Source organism: Coregonus lavaretus (genome assembly GCF_964263955.1).
Source record: "Coregonus lavaretus genome assembly, contig: HAP1_SCAFFOLD_1052, whole genome shotgun sequence".
NCBI classification, from domain to species: Eukaryota; Metazoa; Chordata; class Actinopteri; order Salmoniformes; family Salmonidae; genus Coregonus; species Coregonus lavaretus.
The window spans coordinates 31,720-57,431 of NW_028163263.1; the positions used below are offsets into that span (position 1 = coordinate 31,720).

Genomic DNA, 25,712 nt, shown 5'->3' on the forward strand with positions numbered 1-25,712 from the left:
ATAACCAAGGTCTAAATATGTCTGCCATCGAGATACAATATGATACTTTGTTCTATTTCATTCTATGATGCCTGATTTGTCAGGAACATACATCTGTTGTAACAGAGCCGAGACCTGGAGGAGCCAGGATATTGTTTTTGGAGAGTCATTGATTCTGGCTCAGTTGAACTCAATTGAATTAAGCTTGTGCTCAATGGCGCTCGACCAAAAACAGAAGAAATATGCGAGCAGACATGCATTATGACAGTTTAACAGTAGGGCTAATCAATGGCCTCTGACTATTCATCATACTCAGGCTACATCACAAATGACACCCTATTCCATATATAGTGCACTACTATTGACAAGAGCCATATGGGCCCTGTTCAAAAGTAGTGCACTTTAAAGGGAAAAGGATCCATGAAACAGGCCTGACCTCATCCTTGTCCATGTCCTCATGGTCAATCTCAAAGGAGTGGGAGGGCAACTTCTCCGCCTTGTACAGCTTCCTGTGAGGGAGAGAGAGATTTGATATGTTTCTTTGTGTTTGCTTTGGCATGTATGTGATTAACACTTTCTGTTATGTCTTGTGGGCTTCATAACCACGTCTTCGTAACAATTCAATAATGATGAGACGGGAGACGGGGATCAGTTCCAGTGGTATAAAGTAACCAGGTAAAAATACTTAAGTTGTTTTTTTGGGTGTCTGTACTTTACTCTACTATTTATATTTTTGACTACTTTTACTCCACTATATTCCTAAAGAAAATATGTACTTTTTACTCCCATACATTTTCCCTGACACCCAAAAGTACTCGTTACATTTCGATTGCTCAGGCAGGACAGCAATATGGTCCAATTCACACACCTATCAATATAACAGGTTGTCATCCCCACTGCCTTTAATCTGGCGGACTCACTAAACACAAATACTCCTTTGTAAATGATGTCTGAGTGTTGGAGTGTGCCCCTGGCTCTCCGTAAATAAAATAAAAACATGAAAATCTTGCCGTCTGCTTAATATACAGTGAGGGAAAAAAGTATTTGATCCCCTGCTGATTTTGTACGTTTGCCCACTGACAAAGACATGATCAGTCTATAATTTTAATGATAGGTTTATTTGAACAGTGAGAGACAGAATAACAACAAAAATATCCAGAAAAACTAATGTCAAAAATGTTATAAATTCATTTGCATTTTAATGAGGGAAATAAGTATTTGACCCCTCTGCAAAACATGACTTAGCACTTGGTGGCAAAACCCTTGTTGGCAATCACAGAGGTCAGACGTTTCTTGTAGTTGGCCACCAGGTTTGCAAACATCTCAGGAGGGATTTTGTCCCACTCCTCTTTGCAGATCTTCTCCAAGTCATTAAGGTTTCGAGGCTGACGTTTGGCAACTCGAACCTTCAGCTCCCTCCACAGATTTTCTATGGGATTAAGGTCTGGAGACTGGCTAGGCCACTCCAGGACCTTAATGTGCTTCTTCTTGAGCGACTCCTTTGTTGCCTTGGCCGTGTGTTTTGGGTCATTGTCATGCTGGAATACCCATCCACAACCTATTTTCAATGCCCTGGCTGAGGGAAGAAGGTTCTCACCCAAGATTTGACGGTACATGGCCCCGTCCATCGTCCCTTTGATGCGGTGAAGTTGTCCTGTCCCCTTAGCAGAAAAACACCCCCAAAGTATAATGTTTCCACCTCCATCTTTGACGGTGGGGATGGTGTTCTTGGGGTCATAGGCAGCATTCCTCCTCCTCCAAACACGGCGAGTTGAGTTGATGCCAAAGAGCTCGATTTTGGTCTCATCTGACCACAACACTTTCACCCAGTTCTCCTCTGAATCATTCAGATTTTCACTGGCAAACTTCAGATGGGCCTGTATATGTGCTTTCTTGAGCAGGGGGACCTTGCGGGCGCTGCAGGATTTCAGTCCTTCACGGCGTAGTGTGTTACCAATTGTTTTCTTGGTGACTATGGTCCCAGCTGCCTTGAGATCATTGACAAGATCCTCCCGTGTAGTTCTGGGCTGATTCCTCACCGTTCTCATGATCATTGCTACTCCACGAGTTGAGATCTTGCATGCAGCTTATCATAAGATACTCTACCTCAGGCGAGCAAAACCTTGAGACTTCCTTAGTACCGTATTGGTCCGAATATAAGACGGCCTTTTTTCCCCTCGAAATAGGTCCAAAAAAGTCGGGTCGTCTTATATTCGGGGTCTAGTATTCAGAGCGCAGTTTCTCTTCTTCGGCGCTCCCTTTAAATGTCAATACACATTCGCGGGCACAGATGGCGCCAAAAATTCGTTCCGGACGGAGGGAAGAGGCGTCCTTAACAACCAGCCCGTTACCGGTGTTTAAAGATGGAAAGACAGGCTGACCATTTAGAGACAAGTGGCTCAAAAGTGGGCCAGGTCAATAAACAACAGCGGAGGAGCTATGATGCCAATTTCAAAATAATGGTTGTCAATAAGGCAGAGTCATCTAACAACTGCCAAGCTGCCAAGACATTCGGGGTCACTGAGTGTAATGTAAGAAGATGGCGAGCAGAAAAACAACGTCTAAAAGATGCTAACAGTCAGCGAAAATCCTTCCGTGGTCCTCAAAGTGGTCGTTTCATTGAGGTTGACCGGAGGGTTTTTGAATATGTCAGGGAAAAAAGAAGTGAGGGAATGCCCATTACCAGAGCTGTCATCCAGGTTAAGGCCCTGGAAATCGCCAGAGAGCTCAACATCACTGGATTTAAAGCCAGCCTCGGCTGGTGTCGTAGGATGATGCGGCGTAATGGACTGTCACTTAGACGGAGAACGAGTTTGGCCCAACGCCTGCCGTCAGACTTCGGAGAGAAGCTGCTTTCGTTTCAGCGCTTTGTTATCAACCTGAGGAAGAAGCACTCCTACCCGCTGGATCAGATCGGCAATGCTGATCAGACACCCGTTTATTTCGACATGCCAACATCGGTGACTGTCAATAGAAAGGGAGAAAAGTCTGTGTTGGTGAAATCAACGGGCAACGAGAAGAGCCGCGTCACTGTCATGTTGACATGTCTCGCTGGTGGCAGCAAACTCCCCCCGTATGTCATTCTTAAGCGTAAGACTGTGCCAAAGGACCCAATGCCAGCTGGCATTATTGTGCGCGCCCAGGAGAAGGGCTGGATGGAGTCGGGGCTTGTAGTGGACTGGCTAAAGGTTGTGTGGGGCGCACGCTACGGGGGACTGAGGAAGAGGAGGAACATGCTCGTTCTGGATGCGTTCCGCGGACATCTGACTGAGCCCGTGAAAAGTCAGGTGCGAGCAATGAACGGGGATCTTGTGATCATACCAGGGGGAATGACAAGCCAGCTACAGGTGTTGGACGTAGTTGTGAACAAGCCTTTCAAGGATAACCTGCGAAAAAAATACACAGAGTGGCTCCTGTCTGGCAACCACGCACTCACACCGACCGGGAAAATACAGAAGCCGTCAGTCCGTCTACTGTGTGAATGGATCCTGCATGCATGGGATGCTATTCCCTCACAGAGCATCATCGATGGCTTTAAAAAATGTTGCATCTCAAATGCATTGGACGGCAGCGAGGACGACGTGCTTTGGGAGGAGCCGGTGGAAGCGGAGCAGCTGGGGAGCGATGACAGCGAGAGCGAACACAGCGGGGCAGAGGACGTGTGTGAGGGATAGAGAGACATCGGAGGAGAAGTTTGGCGAATTTTTGTTAAGTTTAGTTAAATGTGTGGCCTGTATTTTCTCTGTTATTTAAAAATGTTGCTTTATTATTGCTTGATATTAATTTTGAATCATACTGTACATAGTTTGCCTTTGTGTTTAATTCACTGTGTTTTTAATATTGTTATTTTAAAATAAAATGAAGTTCTTTGTTCGGCAAATCTAGTCTGCAAATCTGTTTTTCTAAATGTTTGTGTTGAAAAACGGGGGGTCGTCTTATAATCAGGGTCGTCTTATATTCGGACCAATACGGTATTTGATTTGTGCACCAGCTGTTGTTTACAAATATACACAGACCGCCACCCCTTGTCTTACCGGAGTCGGCCGTTCTATCCAGCCGATGTAGCGTATATCCCGTCAGCTGTATGTTGTCCATGTCGTCGTTTAGCCACGACTTGGTGAAACATAAGATATTACAGTTTTTAATGTCCCGTTGGTAGGATAACCGTAATCTTAGGTCATCTAATTTGTTTTCAAATGATTGAACATTGGCTAATAGGATTGATGGAAGAGGCAGTTTACTTGCTCGCCGTTGGATCCTTACAAGGCACCCCGACTTACGTCCACGTCTCTTTCTCCTGCGAATGACGGGGATTTGGGCCTTGTCGGGTGTCTGTAGGATATCCTTCGCGTCCGATTTGTTGAAGAAAAAATCTTTGTCCAATACGAGGTGAGTAATCGCTGTCCTGATATCCAGAAGCTCTTTTTGGTTATAAGAGACGATGGCAGAAACATTATGTACAGAATAAATTACAAATAACGCGAAAAAACACACATAATGGGACAATTGGTTAGAGGGCTGTACGGAAGCCATCGGCAGCCATCTTCTCCGGCGCCATCTCAGGTAAGTACAACTAAGGTAAGTACGGAAGTACAACCTTTATATACAACATCTCCTCCACTCTTACACAAATTGTCCCCATTATGAACAACAGTCCTCTGCAGTCTGGATAGTGTAGGACACAGGACCAATCTGAGCAATGACTGTAGCAGGAAACCACTTTTGTCCGTTGAGGTAGTTCCTAGCTAAGACAGTTTGTCCAGGATTAAAAGCGCTGTCCTTTGCTCTTAGTTCACACGTTTGACTTGGCTCTCCTGTTGACATCCCACATGAAAAAATACTAAAGTGTATACTATGGTAGGAATACTATAGTATTCACTGTAGTGTTTTTGCAGACTTTAATGTCGTTTTCACTGTAGTGTTATGGGGACTGAAGTACGCAAAAACACTACAGTGAATACTGTAGTATTTACAGTTTATTATAGTATAAATACTGTAGTAAAAAAAGATTAGTATATACTATGGTAATTACTGTATTGTTTTTGTGGACTGTAGTATACTGTAGTGTTTTTGGGGACATTACTGTAGTATTTACTAAAGTGTTTTAGTTGTATTATCTTTGATATAGAAGTGGGGGGCTTTCTCCTTGAGGAAACATACTGGTGAAATACTAAAATAACACATTTTCCATAACAGGTAGGTAGGTAGGGTAGGTAGGTAGGACTTGGTTCTGAAATGAGAGTTCAGAGCTTCTGCTCTTTTCTATAACCTATAGGGAACACAATATGTTTCTCACTTACGGTTGGCACAAATTGGGATATAGGGTAGGGGAATGGGCAGGGTATAGCAAATTAAATACTTTAGTATTTACTATAGCTAAAACATTCAGTGTTTTTGCGGACCGTAGTGTTTTTGCAGACATTTCTGTAGTATTTACTAGAGTGTTTTTTGTGGATAATACTTTAGTATTTACTATAGTATTCTACAGTATACTAAAAAATTATATACTAAGTACTACACATGATCGAGGAATACAACAGTGTGTATTACAGTATTCTACAGTATACTACAGTTTATTACAGAAATCTATAGTAAGTACTGTAGTATTCTATAGTAAACTGTAGTATTTTCTGTGTGGGGTTGCACTGTCTCATTTGCGTTCAGAGTTTTGAGTAGGTCGAAGCTTGTGTGTAGCTATCTCTTCATGAGTAGTGATGCAGGCGAAGCTTTGGTGGTTGCATGAGGTGTCTTCCTGTAGGATAGCAGGAAGCTGTTAAAGCATTGGTGCAGTGTCCCTTGATCCTGAGATACAGTGCAGACCTGATATGCTGTACGCCATTCACCTGTAGGAATGTAGCCATTTCTTGGGACAGTAGCTGCGGTCCGTTGTTGCTAACGAGTTGGAGTGGTGATCCGAACTGACTAAACACTTCCAAGCATCTCGATGGTCTTCCCTGCGGTAGTAGACCTCATGATGGCAAGTTCTGGCCACTTGCTTTGAGCATCCACTACCACGAGAAACATTCTGTCTTTGAATGGAACTGTGAAGTCTCGCTATACACCAAGTCACTTGGCTCTGTCATATCCTCACATGGCCTCTCCTATCATTGCTACGCAGACGACACACAACTAATCTTCTCCTTTCCCCCTTCTGATAACCAGGTGGCGAATCGCATCTCTGCATGTCTGGCAGACATATCAGTGTGGATGACGGATCACCATCTCAAGCTGAACCTCGGCAAGACAGAGCTGCTCTTCCTCCCGGGGAAGGACTGCCCGTTCCATGATCTCGCCATCACGGTTGACAACTCCGTTGTGTCCTCCTCCCAGAGTGCTAAGAGCCTTGGCGTGACCCTGGACAACACCCTGTCGTTCTCCGCTAACATCAAGGCGGTGACCCGATCCTGTAGGTTCATGCTCTACAACATTCGGAGAGTACAACCCTGCCTCACACAGGAAGTGGCACAGGTCCTAATCCAGGCACTTGTCATCTCCCGTCTGGATTACTGCAACTCGCTGTTGGCTGGGCTCCCTGCCTGTGTCATTAAACCCCTACAACTCATCCAGAATGCCGCAGCCCGTCTGGTGTTCAACCTTCCAAAGTTCTCTCACGTCACCCCGCTCCTCCGCACACTCCACTGGCTTCCAGTTGAAGCTCGCATCTGCTACAAGACCATGGTGCTTGCCTACGGAGCTGTGAGGGGAACGGCTCCTCCGTACCTTCAGGCTCTGATCAGTCCCTACACCCAAACGAGGGCATTGCGTTCATCCACCTCTGGCCTGCTGGTCCCCCTACCTCTGCGGAAGCACAGTTCCCACTCAGCCCAGTCAAAACTGTTCGCTGCTCTGGCACCCCAATGGTGGAACAAGCTCCCTCACGACACCAGGACAGCGGAGTCACTCACCACCTTCCGGAGACACTTGAAACCCCACCTCTTTAAGGAATACCTGGGATAGGATAAAGTAATCCTTCTACCCCCCTTACCCCACCAAAAAAATAAAAAAATAAATATTGTAAAGTGGTTATCCCACTGGCTATAAGGTGAATGCACCAATTTGTAAGTCGCTCTGGATAAGAGCGTCTGCTAAATGACGTAAATGTAAAAAGTTGATGTGTATGCATTGCCACGCCTCTTCCGGTCAATCCCACGGATGAAGAAGTGGAAGTTGATGTACGTTGCGAACCTTCTGACATGAGGAACATGTTTTCACTTTCACCTCAATGCAAATCATTCCACAATGACCTGAGCGTAACTGTTGTAACACTGGTTTCCTCAGCGAAGGCGGAATGATAACTCTCCTCCCCCACACCAGGCAACCGGTCTGTACTGACAGCTCAGTTCTCCTGGAAAGGTAAGGTTTCAGTTCCGGAGCATCTCCTGTACCTTTGATGTTGATGTCCATCACTTCAGATAACACCGGTTAGTTTCTGGTGTTTCTCCGCACTTGTGAGGAAGTGACTAGTGCGTTCTCCACTTGCCTGAAGTAGAAGATGTCCACTTGGCATGAATCTGGTTTGACCACAGGTAGTGCTAACCTGGAGAGTCCATCTGCATTGCTGTGCAGTTCTGACTTGCGGTACTTGATGTCGTAGGTGTGTGCTGACAACAACAAAGCCCACCTTTGCACTCTGCTTGCAGCAAGTGATGGAATCCAAGTATGCGGTCCAGATACTGGTGAAAATTACGCACGCCAAAAACTAGGGCTTCTCGTTCTATCAGTGCGTAGTTACTTCAATGTCCTCGATGCGAAAGCGATCAGCTTCCCTTCACCTGAAGCCATGATATGGGACACGACTGCTCCCACACCATATGGACTAGCATCACAAGCTAGTTGGATGGGCAATGACGGGTCAAAGTGTGTCCATGCCTCAGATTTCAGGAGTGTTTCCTTGGTTTTCATGAATGCTTCCTTTCATTGTTCTGTCCATTTCCATGTTTTGTCCTGACAAAGCAACTGATGCAGCGGCTTCAGCTTTGTTGCTAAGCTTTGGAAAAAGCGTCCATAGTAATTTAGTAACTCCAGGAAAGAACGTAGTTTGCTCACATTCTGAGGAGCTGGGCTGTCCAAGATAGTATTGACCTTGGACAGAGCCTTGTGGAGGCCCGTAGCCTCAATGACGTGTCCAAGGTATTTAACAGACGATTGAAAGAATGCACATTTGTCCTTACGAACTCGCAGTCTGTAGTCCTTCAATCTCTGTAAGGTCGAATCTACATTTTGGAGATGGTCGTCTTCGTCCTTTCCAGTAACGAGGATGTCATTCAGGTAGCATTGTACTCCTGGCAATACACTCACGATCTGGTCCATCGCCCTCTGGAACAGCGCTGGCACACTTGTGATTCCAAACGGCAAAGGACAGTACCTAAAGTTCACCTTCACAGTTGAATAAATGTCCCTTTGCTTTCCTCCCCTTTTAATCACATTGTTTCCCGCTCCGACTTCCATCTCAAATCCTTTTCTGCCGTCCATAACGATAGGGTTGGGCGGTATCCAGATTTTCATTTTTTCACATTTACGGTATAACCGGCTTAGTACACAAGGGGGTGCAGAAAATAAAAACCGCAAAAAAGCCCATTGGCCGTTTATGATCAGAATGCTAACAAAATTAGCACAACTAATAGTGAGTTTCCATGGAGGCTGCTAACTAAATATGCTAACGAGCGCAAATGAAAATAAACGAATTGCAAAGACCAGCAATCCAGCTCATAAAGTTATACATATATAGGTAGGAGCTACCGAATGTCCTTTTTGGTGAGTTTGGATATTTATTTACAAGCAAATGTAAATGACAGACATTATGAAAAATGAACAAAGTTTTGACGCATGCCTATGTGAAGGAAGAACAGTACTGGCTCTGGAGCAACATGTGTACACGCTGTGTCTGTGTGAAGTCTAGAGTCGATAGGGCAACGGGCCTGCCTGCTCTGCTCGGAGAAGATAAGGGAGGAGCAGATGGGCCGAGAATGGAGAGGAAAAGAACGCAAGGAAATCAAGATAGCACTGGCAGCTGTACAGATAACTCATCCAAATGGCTTTGACTTATCAAACATAGCAGGAAGCTAACACAATATGATGCCCCGTCACCTTATTAATTCAGCCACTTACTTAAATAACTATCAAGTAAAACTTAGGGGTCGCGTTAACGCAGAATTCTACGTCTTTCACGCAGGACAAAAAGATAAAACACATAAGAAATCTCTTGCTGCGTTTTGTAAATGCAAATCTAAAATGCTTCTTATTGTAATTTCTGCTCGGCATCAGACTAATTTTGTGCTTCAGTTGCACTTCTCCACTCGGATGAGTATTCACTAACAGGCATTCTATCGCCAGACAGCGCTCTGACTGATGTGTAGCTACTTTTCTCCAGTAAAATGCAAGATGAACTTTAAGCAAAACATTAGGAAATGTAGCTGGCTACATTATTTCTATGATAAACATTATAAAATGTGATGGCCATGCATCGTTTTTGCAAAATATACCTTGCTTTTTCATTGGAAGCTAATTTACTCAGCCAATTGCACTTCTGTTGTCATCGGATGAAAATGTTTTGCCAAATGTGTTGTACTAATGTATTTTCTGTGAAGGAAAGCTATAGTTGTACATCCCTGATCACTCTATTGAAGCTAAACAACACCGTTGACTTTCAATATAAAACGCGACCCCTGTCAATACACAACTGGACTCGCCCGTTCCCGCTTTCTCCCGTTATTTACAAACAAACACATGACTGGCTCAACTGTTCTGGGGAACTACAGTAAGCTTCATAATGTCAAATAATGTGACAGGTGAAATGAAGAACACGATCTGCTTTATCTCCTAATGTATTGCACAAGTTGACTGCAGGTATTTAATTAAGAAGTACCTACAAATATATATATTATTTGAGAAACGGTATTGACGGTATTGAAAAACCATCCCGTGGCTATTTCCAAATAGCCTGGTATACGGTATACCGCTCAAGCCTAGATGACAATACTAACACTCTCTCTTAGCTAGCTCGACTATGCACTTGCCTCTGCTAGCAATACACTGTGCTAACATTAGCCTAGACTGTACCATGTAAAATAACAGTTTTAAACGTGTAAAAACCGACTTCTTCCAGACAGAATAGCTAGTTCCCATAGGTTCAGACTTATTCGTCGCCAATCTTTTGTTATGTCTCGTGGGTTTCATAACCACGTCTTTATAACAATTAAATAATGATGAGACGTGAGACGGGGATCATTTATCTGAACGTGCTCTTCTACAACATTCTACACCCATGATGCTTTGCACATACAACTATGGTAAGTACGGAGGTACGAAACGTACAACCTTAATATACAACAATTTCCATGCCAAAATGACTTTTGAATTGAATTGCATTGAGAGAGAGAGAGAGAGAGAGAGAGAGAGAAAGAGAGGGGGAGAGAGAGAGAGACAGGAAGGGAACGAGAGGGAAAGAGAGAGGGAGAGAGAGAAAGGGAAGAGATGGGGAAGGGGGAGACATATGGAGAACAAGAAAGAGACAGACAGAGGAAAAAAAGAAAGCGAGAGGGAGGCCTGACTGACTGCAGACTGTCTTCTCCCATCATTTGTCTGTTGGGAGGACGGAAAGGGGTGGGAGAAGGAAGGAGGGAGGGAGGAGACTCATTACGTTAGCTGCCTCTCATCATATCCAGTGGAGCTCCACATACTCCCCGTCCAAAGCTGCGAGCTCTCGCTCGCTTGGTCTGTCTGCCCCTACGGCTGGGCGATATGGCCTAAAAATCGTATCTCAATTTTTTCAAACTTATGGCCGATTCACGATATATATCTCAAATTTTTTATGTTTTCTCTAAATAAGCGTTGTTGTACAATTAAAGGCCAAATACACTGCATTTCAAACAGTCAGCAATAATCTAAGGAATTCAGGGCTTGTGAAGTTATACCTAGGCTAAATATAAGCCTTCCACAACCATAAGACCCACTAATAATTTAATTATCAATGTGTTTTGGTGTCCATTCTGTTGGACCAAACTTCAAATGAAAATAGCGAGTTCAAACCGCTTGTCAGAGAGGAAGATGTGACCTCTCAACTTTGTTGGCGTGAGAGGCTGGGGGATAGGCTTGGTGTGTGTAAATCATAGAGGAAGAGGCGAAGCGAAAGGTTACACTCACTAAAATCTGTCCAAAATAAGCCCAATGCGTTTCTATGAGCTTATTTTGGACCTAAGCTTGTCGCCTCTCTTCCCACCTTTGGGACAACGACTCCCATTGTTAGGGTGGAGATGTACATCTCTTCATTATATACAGCTCTCTGGTGTAAACTGGAAGGTGCACACAGCACAGAAGAAGCGAATGAGACGAGACCAAAAAGACATGAGAACAAATGGACATAAACGCTCATAAAAATGAAAAATTACAAAACCTTGATTATTGAGAAACAGGCATTTGGAATATCGCGCAAAAACATTATACATATATCGCCCAGCCCTTTAGCATCCCCTGTGGCTCTGCAAGTGTGGGAAGGGTATTCTCTGCTGCTGGCTGGCTCTCCCGGCACCATCGCATGAGCCTGAAGCCACAGACTGGCCAAACTCGTGTTTTTAAAAATGTGAATTCAAAAGGCACTAATAAGTCAGTTTTCGTTTAATTTGTATTTAATTCTAAGTAAGTCACAGCCTATATGTGCAATTTATAGACTATAATGATTTAATACCAAGAAGTTGTTTAAATGCTGATAGCTTTATGTCCCTACCAGCTTATTGTGTTGCACTCGCATAATTGAAATAATATAGCCAAAAAATTCAGACCCCTTGACTTTTTCCACATTTTGTGACGTTAAACTTATTCAAAAAATAATAATAATCCCTCATCAATCTATACACAATACCCAATAATGACAAAGCAAAAACAGGTTTTTTATTTTATTTTATTAAAGTTGTATTTATTTTTCCACAAACATTTCATTTTACATTTCAGTCATTTGGCAGACGCTCTTATCCAGAGCGACTTACAGTTAGTGAATGGATACGTTTTTTTTTTTTTTTCATACTGGCCCCCCGTGGGAAACGAACCCACATCCCTGCCGGCCAAACCCTCCCCTACCTTGGACGACGCTGGACCAATTGTGCACCGCCATGGGTCTCCCGGTTGCGGCCGGCTGCGACAGAGCCTGGACTAGAACCAGGATCTCTAGTGGCACAGCTAGCACTGCGATGCAGTGCCTTAGACCACTGTGCCAAACAAACAAACAAACAAAAAATATGACATCCAGACATATCCTCCAACATAGCTCACAAGCTTAAATACAGAACTAAATGGGTTCACAAGCATAAGTAATCACTTTCCAGTCTTAGGAACATGAAAATAAAACGCGTCCAGCTTCTAGATTTGTCATTTCTACCAGTGATCCTAGCAAGCATTTGTTCATAAGATGCTACCTCCAACATTGATTCTATCCACTGTTTCAGAGTAGGAGTGACATGACCCTTCCAAATTCTAAGGATTACTCTAGCTGCTGTGACGATACCAACAGTGATCAGTGTAAATTGCTCATTTGTTACATTAGGTAACTCTGTTCTATCGCCCAAGAGACATATTCTCAGTGAAACTGGAATTCTTAACCCCAACCATTCCTCCAGATATGTTTAAACATTCTTCCAGAAAGGTAGCACTAATGTACATTCCCATATTGTGTGTAAAAAAATGTTCTAGTGTCTTTTTTGCATTTCTAACAGAGAATTATTGGTCAGACCAATCTTGTGAAGCCTTGTTGGGGTCCAATAAAACCTATGTAGTATCTTATATTGAGTAAGTTTCCCCCTGGCTTCCCTTATGCTCCTCCCTGAGCTGGACAAGATCTTCAACCAGGTATCATCCTCAATTTCACACTTAAGGTCAATTTACCATATCGTTCTGTCTTTACTCTGCAGATGACTAAATATTGAGTAATACATTGCTGCTTTATGTTTGGGTAATTCCAAATACTCAGCTATTGGGTTCTTTCCTGGATTTTGTTGATAGCCGGTTAACAAACATTCTCTCAATTGTAAATATTTCCAGAAATGTCCCTTCTCTCCCACATCATATTTTTGTACCAAATCTGAGTATGATATTAAAACATCTTCATTGTACAGATCACCTATAGTATGAATTCCTTTCATTAGCCACTGTTTCCAGTACACAGACTTATTTCCTATCCGTAGCCTAGGATTGTGCCACAATGATGAGTATCCTTGTTTTAGAAGTGACATTCCACATACCTTGTGTACTGTTCTCCACACCTCTTTTGAGTGTAACAAAATTGGGTTGGGAGTTTCAACAGACCTCTCCCCTGTAAGACTATTTGACAGAGTATCAACAGGGGTGAAAGGATAACTTAGTTCCCGTTCTATTGTTATCCAATCCAACCCAGCATTCCCTTTGCCCCAATGATTCGCCAATTTAGCCATTTCTAGTGATAAATTGTACAATTTAACATCTGGTAAAGCCAAGCCTCCTACATCCCTTGGTGAGCACATCTTCTTCATATTAATACATTTTTTCCCCTATATATATATATATAAATTGTTTCCCATATATAAGTATTTAGTTAATTTGTCATATTGTTTAAAATACCGGTCTGGAATATTCATAGGTAACATTGCAGAGATATAATAAAATTGTGCGACCACAACCATTTTATTCACGTAGATCTTTCCCCATAAAGAAAGTTTTATCTTTTCCCATTTTTCTAAATTGGCCTTAATCTTGACTAGTAGTGGCTCAAAATTTAGTCCCATCACTTCCTCCAAATTTGAGCTCAACTTAATACCCAAATATTTCATCCCAGTAGGAACCCATTTGAAATTAAATGGGGTAACGGTTCCAGAGTAACACATGGCATTAATTGGTATTGCTTCCGACTTATTCCAATTAATTTTGTAGCCTGACATTCTAGAATATGATTTAATACAAGTAAGTAATGGTGGTACAGACTGAACAGGATCAGAGACCAGCAGTAGAATACCGTCTGCATACATAAGCAGCTTGTGTTCTTTTCCTCCTCCATGTACACCCCTAATTTCTCAAATCAAATCAAATCAAATTGTATTGGCCACATGCGCCGAATACAACAGGTGCAGACATTACAGTGAAATGCTTACTTACAGCCCTTAACCAACAGTGCATTTATTTTTAATAAAAAAAAGTAGAATAAAACAACAAAAAAGTGTTGAAAAAAAAAGAGCAAAAGTAAAATAAAATAACAGTAGGGAGGCTATATATACAGGGGGGTACCGGTGCAGAGTCAATGTGCGGGGACACCTGCTAGATGAGGTAGTTGAAGTAATATGTACATGTGGGTAGAGTTAAAGTGACTATGCATAAATAATTAACAGAGTAGCAGCAGCGTAAAAAGATGGGGTGGGGGGGCAGTGCAAATAGTCCGGGTAGCCATGATTAGCTATTCAGGAGTCTTATGGCTTGGGGGTAGAAGCTTTTGGACCTAGACTTGGCACTCCGGTACCGCTTGCCGTGCGGTAGCAGAGAGAACAGTCTATGACTAGGGTGGCTGGAGTCTTTCACAATTTTGAGGGCCTTCCTCTGACACCGCCTGGTATAGAGGTCCTGGATGGCAGGAAGCTTGGCCCCAGTGATGTACTGGGCCGTACGCACTACCCTCTGTAGTGCCTTGCAGTCGGAGGCCAAGCAGTTGCCATACCAGGCAGTGATGCAACCAGTCAGGATGCTCTCGATGGTGCAGCTGTAGAATTTTTTGAGGATCTGAGGACCCATGCCAAATCTTTTCAGTCTCCTGAGGGGGAATAGGCTTTGTTGTGCCCTCTTCATGACTGTCTTGGTGTGTTTGGACCATGATAGTTCTTTGGTGATGTGGACACCAAGGAACTTGAAGCTCTCAACCTGTTCCACTACAACCCCGTCGAGGAGAATGGGGGCGTGCTCAGTCCTCTTTTTTTTCCTGTAGTCCACAATCATTGCCTTTGTCTTGGTCACGTTGAGGGAGAGTTTGTTATCCTGGCACCACACGGCCAGGTCTCTGACCTCCTCCCTATAGGCTGTCTCATCGTTGTCGGTGATCAGGCCTACCACTGTTGTGTCGTCGGCAAACTTAATGATGGTGTTGGAGTCGTGCCTGGCCATGCAGTCATGGGTGAACAGGGAGTACAGGAGGGGACTGAGCACACACCCCTGAGGGGCCCCCGTGTTGAGGATCAGTGTGGCAGGTGTGTTGTTACCTACCCTTACCACCTGGGGGCGGCCCGTCAGGAAGTCCAGGATCCAGTTGCAGAGGGAGGTGTTTAGTCCCAGGATCCTTAGCTTAGTGATGAGCTTTGAGGGCACTATGGTGTTGAATGCTGAGCTGTAGTCAATGAATAGCATTATCACGTAGGTGTTCCTGTTGTCCAGGTGGAAAAGGGCAGTGTGGAGTGTAATAGAGATTGCATCATCTGTGGATCTGTTGGGGCGGTATGCAAATTGGAGTGGGTCAAGGGTTTCTGGGATAATGGTGTTGATGTGAGCCATGACCAGCCTTTCAAAGCACTTCATGGCTACAGACGTCAGTGCTACGGGTCGGTAGTCATTTAGGCAGGTTATCTTAGAGTCCTTGGGCACGGGGACTATGGTGGTCTGCTTGAAACATGTTGGTATTACAGACTCAGTCAGGGACATGTTGAAAATCTCAGTGAAGACACTTGCCAGTTGGTCAGCACATGCTCGGAGTACACGTCTTGGTAATCCGTCTGGCCCTGCGGCCTTGTGAATGTTGACCTGCTTAAAAGTCTTACTCACATCGGCTACGGAGAGTGTGATCACATAGTCATCCGGAACAGCTGGTGCTCTCATGCAGGCTTCAGTGTTGCTTGCCTCGAAGCGAGCATAGAAGTGGTTTAGCTCGTCTGGAAGTCTTGTGTCACTGGGCAGCTCGCGGCTGTGCTTCCCTTTGTAGTCTGTAATAGTTTTCAAGCCCTGCCACATCCGACGAGCGTCAGAGCTGGTGTAGTACGATTCAATCTTAGTCCTGTATTGACTCTTTGCCTGTTTGATGGTTCGTCGGAGGGCATAGCGGGATTTCTTATAAGCGTCCGGGTTAGAGTCCCGCTCCTTGAAAGCGGCAGCTCTACCCTTTAGCTCAGTGGGGATGTTTCCTGTAATCCATGGCTTCTGGTTGGGGTATGTACGGTCACTGTGGGGACGACATCATCGATGCACTTATTGATGAAGCCAGTGACTGATGTGGTGTACTCCTCAATGCTATCTAAAGAATCCCGGAACATGTTCCAGTCTGTGCTAGCAAAACAGTCCTGTAGCTTAGCATCTGCGTCATCTGACCACTTTTCTATTAACCGAGTCACTGGTGCTTCCTGCTTTAGTTCTGGATCTGTTCTTATCATTGTCGCAAGAGGCTCTACAACTATGGTAAACAGGAGAGGGGAGAGTGAGCAACCCTGCCTTGTGCCTCTGGAAAGACAAAAAAATGAGACATAATTCCATTCCTAAGTAATGTTGCTTTAGGATTGGAATAGAGGACCCCTATCCATTTACAAAAGTCAGGTCCAAAATCAAAATTTTGTAGGGTTCTTAAGAGAAAAGCCCACTCTACCCTATCAAATGCCTTCTCAGCATTTAAGGAGACAGCAGCGCTAGGAATTATATTTGAGCGGTTTAACCACATGAGATGTAAGAGCCTCCTCATATTATCAGTTGAGGTCCTGTTCTTAATAAATCTTACTTGGTCACTATGTATAATATTAGGTAGTGCCTTCTCTAAGCGTATCGCAAGGGTCTTAGTAAGAGGCTGATAGCACTAAAATTCCCGGGTTCTGTAGTATCTCTATATTTTTTAGGAATCAGCGATATCAAAGCCTCATTAAAGGTGTCCAGAAGGAAGCCATTTTTAAATGCCTCCTGGTAAACCACTGTCAATAGAGGCACAAGAATGTCAATATACTTTTTATAATATTCTACAGGAAGGCCATCCAGACCAGGTGATTTCCCTGCTTTCATAGATAAAATGGCGGCTCTAACCTCCTCTTCTGTTATAGTACAGTCCAGGTCCTCCACCTGGCTATCTGATAATCTAGGTAATTCTATACCAGAAAAAAAGTATCCATATCTATGGGGCTTGCTGAACAGGAGGATGTATATAAATCTTCATAAAAACTTTGAAACACACTGTTTTTCTCTTTGGATGAGGTCACCATCTTATTGCCCTTCTTAATTGCTGGAATTACTTTAGAAGTGTTCTGCATTTTTTGTTGTCTTGCTAGTAGCCTGCCTGTCTTCTCACCTCCCTCATAAAAACTGGTTCTAAGTCTAAACTAGAACCAGTTCTAAGTCTAAACTAGATGCTGCTCTTCTACTAATCTCTTCTACTAATCTCACTGCAACTCCCCTCCATGTCTCCGACCACTACTTTGTTTCCTTTTCTCTCTCGCTCTCCTCCAACACTACTCACTCTGCCCCTACACAGATGGTAATGCGCCGCCGCAACCTTTGCTCTCTCTCTCCCACTACTCTCTCCTCTTCCATCCTATCATCTCTTCCCTCTGCTCAATCCTTCTCCCTCCAATCTCCTGATTCTGCCTCCTCAACCCTCCTCTCCTCCCTTTCTGCATCCTTTGACTCTCTGTGTCCCCTATCCTCCCGGCCGGCTCGGTCCTCCCCTCCAGCTCCATGGCTTGATGACTCATTGCGAGCTCACAGAACAGAGCTCCGGGCAGCGGAGCGGAAATGGAAGAAAACTAAACTCCCTGCCGACCTGGCATCTTTTCACTCCCTCCTCTCTACATTTTCTTCATCTGTTTCTGCTGCTAAGGCCACTTTCTACCACTCTAAATTCCAAGCATCTGCCTCTAACCCTAGGAAGCTCTTTGACAAATTCCATCCCTCCCCCCCCCTCCCCTCTCTCTGTGGATGACTTCGTCAACCACTTTGAAAAGAAGGTTGACGACATCCGATCCTCGTTTGTTAAGTCTAATGACACTGCTGGTCCTACTCACACTGCCCTACCCTATGCTCTGACTTCTTTCTCCCCTCTCTCTCCAGATAAAATCCTGCGACTTGTGACTGCAGGCCGCCCAACAACCTGCCCGCTTGACCCCATCCCCTCCTCTCTTCTCCAGACCATCTCCGGTGACCTTCTCCCCTACCTCACCTCGCTGATCAACTCATCCTTGACCGCTGGCCATGTCCCTTCCGTCTTCAAGAGAGCGAGAGTTGCACCCCTTCTCAAAAAACCAACACTCGATCCCACTGATGTCAACAACTACAGACCAGTATCCCTTCTTTCTTTTCTTTCCAAAACTATTGAGCGTGCCGTCTTTAGCCAACTCTCTTGCTATCTCTCTCAGAATGACCTTCTTGATCCAAACCAGTCAGGTTTCAGGACTGGTCATTCAACTGAGACTGCTCTTCTCTGTGTCACGGAGGCTCTCCGCACTGCTAAAGCTAACTCTCTCTCCTCTGCTCTTGTCCTTCTAGACCTGTCTGCTGCCTTTGATACTGTGAACCATCAGATCCTCCTCTCCACCCTCTCCGAGCTGGGCATCTCCGGCGCGGCTCACTCCTGGATTGCGTCCTACCTGACCGGTCGCTCCTACCAAGTGGCGTGGCGAGAAGCTGTCTCCGCACCATGTGCTCTCACCACTGGTGTCCCCCAGGGCTCAGTTCTAGGCCCTCTCCTATTCTCCCTATACACCAAGTCACTTGGCTCTGTCATATCCTCACATGGCCTCTCCTATCATTGCTACGCTGACGATACACAACTAATCTTCTCCTTTCCCCCTTCTGATAACCAGGTGGCGAATCGCATCTCTGCATGTCTGGCAGACATATCAGTATGGATGACGGATCACCACCTCAAGCTGAACCCTGGCAAGACGGAGCTGCTCTTCCTCCCGGGGAAGGACTGCCCGTTCCATGATCTCGCCATCACGGTTGACAACTCCGTTGTGTCCTCCTCCCAGAGTGCGAAGAGCCTTGGCGTGACCCTGGACAACACCCTGTCGTTCTCCGCTAACATCAAGGCGGTGACCCGATCCTGCAGGTTCATGCTCTACAACATTCGGAGAGTACGACCCTGCCTTACACAGGAAGCGGCACAGGTCCTAATCCAGGCACTTGTCATCTCCCGTCTGGATTACTGCAACTCGCTGTTGGCTGGCCTCCCTGCCTGTGCCATTAAACCCCTACAACTCATCCAGAATGTCGCAGTCCGTCTGGTGTTCAACCTTCCCAAGTTCTCTCACGTCACCCCCCTCCTCCGCACACTCCACTGGCTTCCAGTTGAAGCTCGCATCCGTTACAAGACCATGGTGCTTGCCTATGGAGCAGTGAGGGGAACGGCACCTCCGTACCTTCGGGCTCTGATCAGTCCCTACACCCAAACGAGGACATTGCGTTCATCCACCTCTGGCCTGCTGGCTCCCCTTCCTCTGCGGAAGCATAGTTCCCGCTCAGCCCAGTCAAAACTGTTCGCTGCTCTGGCACCCCAATGGTGGAACAAGCTCCCTCACGACGCCAGGACAGCGGAGTCACTCACCACCTTCCGGAGACATTTGAAACCCCACCTCTTTAAAGAATACCTGGGATAGGATAAAGTAATCCTTCCACCCCAAAAAAAAATAATAATTGTAAAGTGGTTATCCCACTGGCTATAGGGTGAATGCACCAATTTGTAAGTCGCTCTGGATAAGAGCGTCTGCTAAATGACGTAAATGTGCCCTTGAGCAAGGCACTTAACCCTAATTGCTCCTGTAAGTCGCTCTGGATAAGAGCGTCTGCTAAATGACTAAAATGTAAATGTAAATGTAAACAATGCATATTCTGCCTTTTTGTTATACATTTTTACTGCTTCTTTCTTTTTTTTGGACGCATCTGCTATTATTTTCACTGTGGAAAACTTTTCAGTTGAGCCTATGTTGATCTCAAAAAAGGATCTAAGATAATCCGCTAGTGATTGGCTAAATATCTAATCTTGTAATAGCATGGTGTTGAGTCTAAATCTACCCTTCCTCATATTTTCGGAGTTTATATCAACATAAACTCTACTTTAACTCTACTTTAGCATGATCTGTGAGGACAATGGGACCAATCTTGCAATCAATCACATTATTAACCATGAAATTAGTTATCAAGAAGAAATCTATTCTGGAGTGTGTCTTATGACATAGGGAGAAAAAAAGTATATTCTCTATAATTAGGATGGACTAATCTCCATATGTCTGTAAGGCCCATATCTTCTGCTAGCATATGTATTGCAAGTCTATCCTTTGGCATGGAGTTACCTGTAAATTTTACTTCTACCAATAATATTGTCCATTACTTGGTTAAAGTCTCCAGCAAGGACGATCTGCCCCTCCATATTTCCCAGTATAACATTGACCTAAAAAAAAATCTGGGTCCTCCTTGTTGGGAGCATATACAGTGGGGGAAAAAAGTATTTAGTCAGCCACCAATTGTGCAAGTTCTCCCACTTAAAAAGATGAGAGAGGCCTGTAATTTTATCATAGGTACACGTCAACTATGACAGACAAAATGAGGGAAAAAAATCCAGAAAATCACATTGTAGGATTTGTAATGAATTTATTTGCAAATTATGGTGGAAAATAAGTATTTGGTCAATAACAAAAGTTTCTCAATACTTTGTTATATACCCTTTGTTGGCAATGACACAGGTCAAACGTTTTCTGTAAGTCTTCACAAGGTTTTCACACACTGTTGCTGGTATTTTGGCCCATTCCTCCATGCAGATCTCCTCTAGAGCAGTGATGTTTTGGGGCTGTTGCTGGGCAACAGAGACTTTCAACTCCCTCCAAAGATTTTCTATGGGGTTGAGATCTGGAGACTGGCTAGGCCACTCCAGGACCTTGAAATGCTTCTTACGAAGCCACTCCTTCGTTGCCCGGGCGGTGTGTTTGGGATCATTGTCATGCTGAAAGACCCAGCCACGTTTCATCTTCAATGCCCTTGCTGATGGAAGGAGGTTTTCACTCAAAATCTCACGATACATGGCCCCATTCATTCTTTCTTTTACACGGATCAGTCGTCCTGGTCCCTTTGCAGAAAAACAGCCCCAAAGCATGATGTTTCCACCCCCATGCTTCACAGTAGGTTCTTTGGATGCAACTCAGCATTCGTTGTCCTCCAAACATGACTAGTTGAGTTTTTACCAAAAAGTTATATTTTGGTTTCATCTGACCATATGACATTCTCCCAATCCTCTTCTGGATCATCCAAATGCACTCTAGCAAACTTCAGACGGGCCTGGACATGTACTGGCTTAAGCAGGGGGACACATCTGGCACTGCAGGTTTGAGTCCCTGGCGGCGTAGTGGGTTACTGATGGTAGGCTTTGTTACTTTGTTCCCAACTCTCTGCAGGTCATTCACTTGATCCCCCCGTGTGTTTCTGGGATTTTTGCTCACCGTTCTTGTGATCATTTTGACCCCACGGGGTGAGATCTTGCGTGGAGCCCCAGATCGAGGGAGATTATCAGTGGTCTTGTATGTCTTCCATTTCCTAATAATTGCTCCCACAGTTGATTTCTTCAAACCAAGCTGCTTACCTATTGCAGATTCAGTCTTCCCAGCCTGGTGCAGGTCTACAATTTTGTTTCTGGTGTCCTTTGACAGCTCTTTGGTCTTGGCCATAGTGGAGTTTGGAGTGTGACTGTTTGAGGTTGTGGACAGGTGTCTTTTATACTGATAACAAGTTCAAACAGGTGCCATTAATACAGGTAACGAGTGGAGGACAGAGGAGCCTCTTAAAGAAGAAGTTACAGGTCTGTGAGAGCCAGAAATCTTGCTTGTTTGTAGGTGACCAAATACTTATTTTCCACCATAATTTGCGAATAAATTCATAAAAAATCCTACAATGTGATTTTCTGGAATTTTTTTCCTCATTTTGTCTGTCATAGTTGACGTGTACCTATGATGAAAATTACAGGCCTCTCTCATCTTTTTAAGTGGGAGAACTTGCACAATTGGTGGCTGACTAAATACTTTTTTTCCCCACTGTATGTTGCGTAACACTACCTTAATCCCATTTATAAGAGCCTCAATGCAGATAAGCCTGCCAAACTCATCAGAGTGTTGCTTCAACATTACAAAATTAAGTATTTTGCTTATCAGAATAATCAACCCATTTTGTTTAGAATTAAATGAGCTATGATAAACTTCTGCAACCCTGCCTCCTCTAAATTTCAGTGCATCTGTATCTGTTAAATGTGATTCCTGTATGAACACAATATCCGCCTGTTTTTAAATATGTCAAAATCTTTTTCCTCTTCACTTGGTTACCACAACCATTTATATTCCAAGAGATTATGTTTACATAACCATTAGCCATATTTGCGCTGATTAGTTATAGCCTGTGAGCGTGAAGTGTCCCATTTAACAAACTCTAATGAACATAATTATATAACATTTCACAATATATGCTCCAGTGTAAATAAATGTAGAAAACCAATCCCAAAATAAAACAAAGCAACTAGGTACGTAATGTTGCTTCTCGATGAGCCAATCATCACAGAACTGTCTTTGATGCTGCAGAAGATAACCTGCAGTCTTAACTCAAAATTCCTTATGGTCCGTGAGGCGCTTGAAAGGCTAAATTCGCAACACTCCCCAGAGTCCCGCAAACACATAGGCTACCTTCACTTGTATAGTAAACGGCAACTTGAATTTTACCTTGTCTCGTCTTTATCTAGACTAAACACCTTGCTCTAGCAAGAATCTCTCTGCCTCCACGTTGTCCTTGAAAATCTTTTTCTTTCCCTTCCAAGTAAAGAGCAGGGTCGCTGGGAATGCCAGTGTGTGCCTGACGTTCTTCTCGTGTAGTTGTTTCTTCGCCGTTGCAAACTTCTTCCTCTTCATTGCCAGTTCCTTGGACAGGTCCGGGAAGAAAGACAGCCGGCGGCCTTCCCACTGAACGCCACCCTTTTTTTTCGTCACTTTAAGTACCTTGTCCCGGACTGTAGATCGTAGGAAGCAGATGAGGACTGTTCTTGGGGGCCTATTCTCGTCAGGCATGGTTAAACTGCGATGGGTTCGTTCAATTTCGAATTTGTGCCTGTCATCAAACCAAATCCTTCTGTAATGATTTGCTGCATACACAAGGTTAGTCCACCGCCAGCCTCACTCCCCTCTTTCAGATTAACCAATCTCACCGTATTTCTCCTACTTCTGTTCTCAAGTCGACACGATTCCACAACATATCCAGCTTTTTCTCGTGATTCTCATTACCCTTCTCCAGACGGGAGATGGCATCCTCCACTGTCGAAATCCATCCCTCTGCCCACTCCATCCTCTCTTGTATCGCATCAACTTTTTCCTTTAGCCCGGTAGTTGTTGTTTTTATCGTGGAGACATCGGATGCAACATCCAACAAAATCGTGTTCATCTTTCCCATTCGCTCAAATAGATCCTTCAGATTTACAGATTTCTCTGGGTTTACGTGTTAATCCATGTCTTGGTGGGGGGATTCGGGAGGACTTGCTGTTTGTTTGCTAGTCGATGTGGCCTTCTGTGAATACCGTGTGTTAGGCTTGAATACGTTTTTAGCGTGTGTCGACATTCCAATAACGCCACTTTAGCAACATGTTTCAAAATGTAAATTATCTTTATATTAAGCTGTACTTCAAGTCAATATATTAAGACAAAAATGAAATTGTATGCAGTTGAAGATTTTCATCAAGGATCTCTCTGTACTTTGCTCCGTTCATCTTTCCCTCGATCTTGACTAGTCTCCCAGTCCCTGCAGCTGAAAAACATCCCCACAGCATGATGCTGCCACCACGCGTCACCGTAGGGATGGTGCCAGGTTTCCTCCAGACGTGACGCTTGGCGGCATTCAGGCCAAATAGTTCAATCTTGGTTTCATCAAACCAGAAAATCTTGTTTCTCATGGTCTGAGAGTCCTTTAGATGCCTTTTGGCAAACTCCAAGCGGGCTGTCATGTGCCTTTTACTGAGGAGTGACTTCCGTCTGGCCACTCTACCATAAAGGCCTGATTGTTGGAGTGCTGCAGAGATGGTTGTCCTTCTGGAAGGTTCTCCCATCTCCACAGAGGAACTCTGGAGCTCTGTCAGAGTGACCGTCGGGTTCTTGGTCACCTCCCTGACCAAGGCCCTTCTCCCACGATTGCTCAGTTTGGCTGGGCGGCCAGCTCTAGGAAGAGTCTTGGTAGTTCCAAACTCCACAGTGTTCTTGGGGACCTTCAATGCTGCAGAAATGTTTTGGTACCCTTCCCCAGATCTGTGCCTCGACACAATCCTGTCTCGGAGCTCTACAGACAATTCCTTCCACATCATGGCTTGGTTTTTGCTATGACATGCACTGTCAACGGTGGGACCTTATATAGACAGGTGTGTGCCTTTCCAAATCATGTCCAATCAATTTATTTTACCACAGTTGGACTCCAATCAAGTTGTAGAAACATCTCAAGGATGATCAATGTAAACAGGATGCACCTGAGCTCAATTTCGTCTCATAGCAAAGGGTCTGAATACTTATGTAAATCTGTTTTCTATTTTTAATAAATTCGCAAATATTTCCAAAAACCTGTTTTCGCTTTGTCATTATAGGGTATTGTGTGTAGATTGATGAGGGGGAAAAAAATATGTAATCCATTTTAGAATAAGGCTGTAACGTAACAAAATGTGGAAAAAGGGAAGGGGGAAGGGGTCTGAATACTTTCCGAATGCACTGTATATGCTGTTTAATATGACATGTAGACTATTTGAAATTATGTGCGCTTCTTACATTCACCTTTTCATGTTCATTCAAATACTTTTAATTCAAATCCATATGGTTTGGTTTCAATACTTAAAAACCAAATGGTAGGTCCAGGTAATCACAAAAATAGATTGGTGTTAAATTGTGATTTTAATGAATGGAGCGAATTTGGAGCGTCAGCTTTTTTTTCCTGTGAGCGCTGAGCGGTTTGTAGCGGAGCTGTTGGAAAGGACATGGAGCGCCGGAGTGGTGCACAAGCACCGTCCCGCTCAACTCCGCTCACATGCTCTGCTCCCCACCCTCTTCTCTTCTACTCACCTCATTCTGCCTTCCCCACTTCTCTCTCCCTCCCTCTCCCTTCCGCTCCCCTCCTTCTCTCCTCCTCACAGACAGTCGGGGGGGGGGGGGGGGGGGGTCTTCCATTAGGGATGTCAAGAGGGGAGAAGACTACACTTAAAAGCCTCCAGGCAGAAAGAGAGAAGGGCTGCGTCCCAAATGGCACCCTATTACCTACTACATAGTGCACTACTTTTGAACAGGGCTCATAGGGCTCTGGTCAAAAGTAGTGCACTATGCAGGTAGGGAATAGGGTGCCATATGGGATGCAGACAAGGAGGATGTCCTCTCTCTATGTCCCCTATCATCATATCGTAGATGTACTAGACTTCCGTAATGACATTCAACCTCAACTCTACTGTTGATACCTGTATTGAGATAGCAACATAACAGTCCAGCAGTATATTGTAGTAGTAGTAGGGCCTGTTTAACTACACAGGCATGGGCTAACTCGAGCCCAGAGTTTTTTCTGACCAGGTCACATTGTCAGGAAAAACTCCTGGCTCTGTGTATAAGTTATAAGATCGCCTAGGTACTAACTCACGATTACAAGACAGAGATACAGTGGGGAGAACAAGTATTTGATACACTGCCGATTTTGCAGGTTTTCCTACTTACAAAGCATGTAGAGGTCTGTAATTTTTATCATAGGTACACTTCAACTGTGAGAGGCGGAATCTAAAACAAAAATCA

At 44.3% G+C, this 25,712-nt stretch overlaps 1 protein-coding gene across 1 annotated transcript in view; it reads right to left on the reverse strand.

Annotated features, from left to right (window-relative positions):
• The window catches only part of LOC311118339 (dedicator of cytokinesis protein 10-like), a gene marked incomplete at its 3' end in the record, with an annotated part of 131,212 nt that overhangs the window by 31,526 nt on the left and 73,974 nt on the right, over positions 1-25,712 (reverse strand). Inside the window, exon 5 of the mRNA XM_084193150.1 lies at positions 416-488. Coding sequence (XP_084049276.1) covers positions 416-488 — 73 coding nt within the window. The remainder of the gene's footprint in view (positions 1-415; positions 489-25,712) is intronic.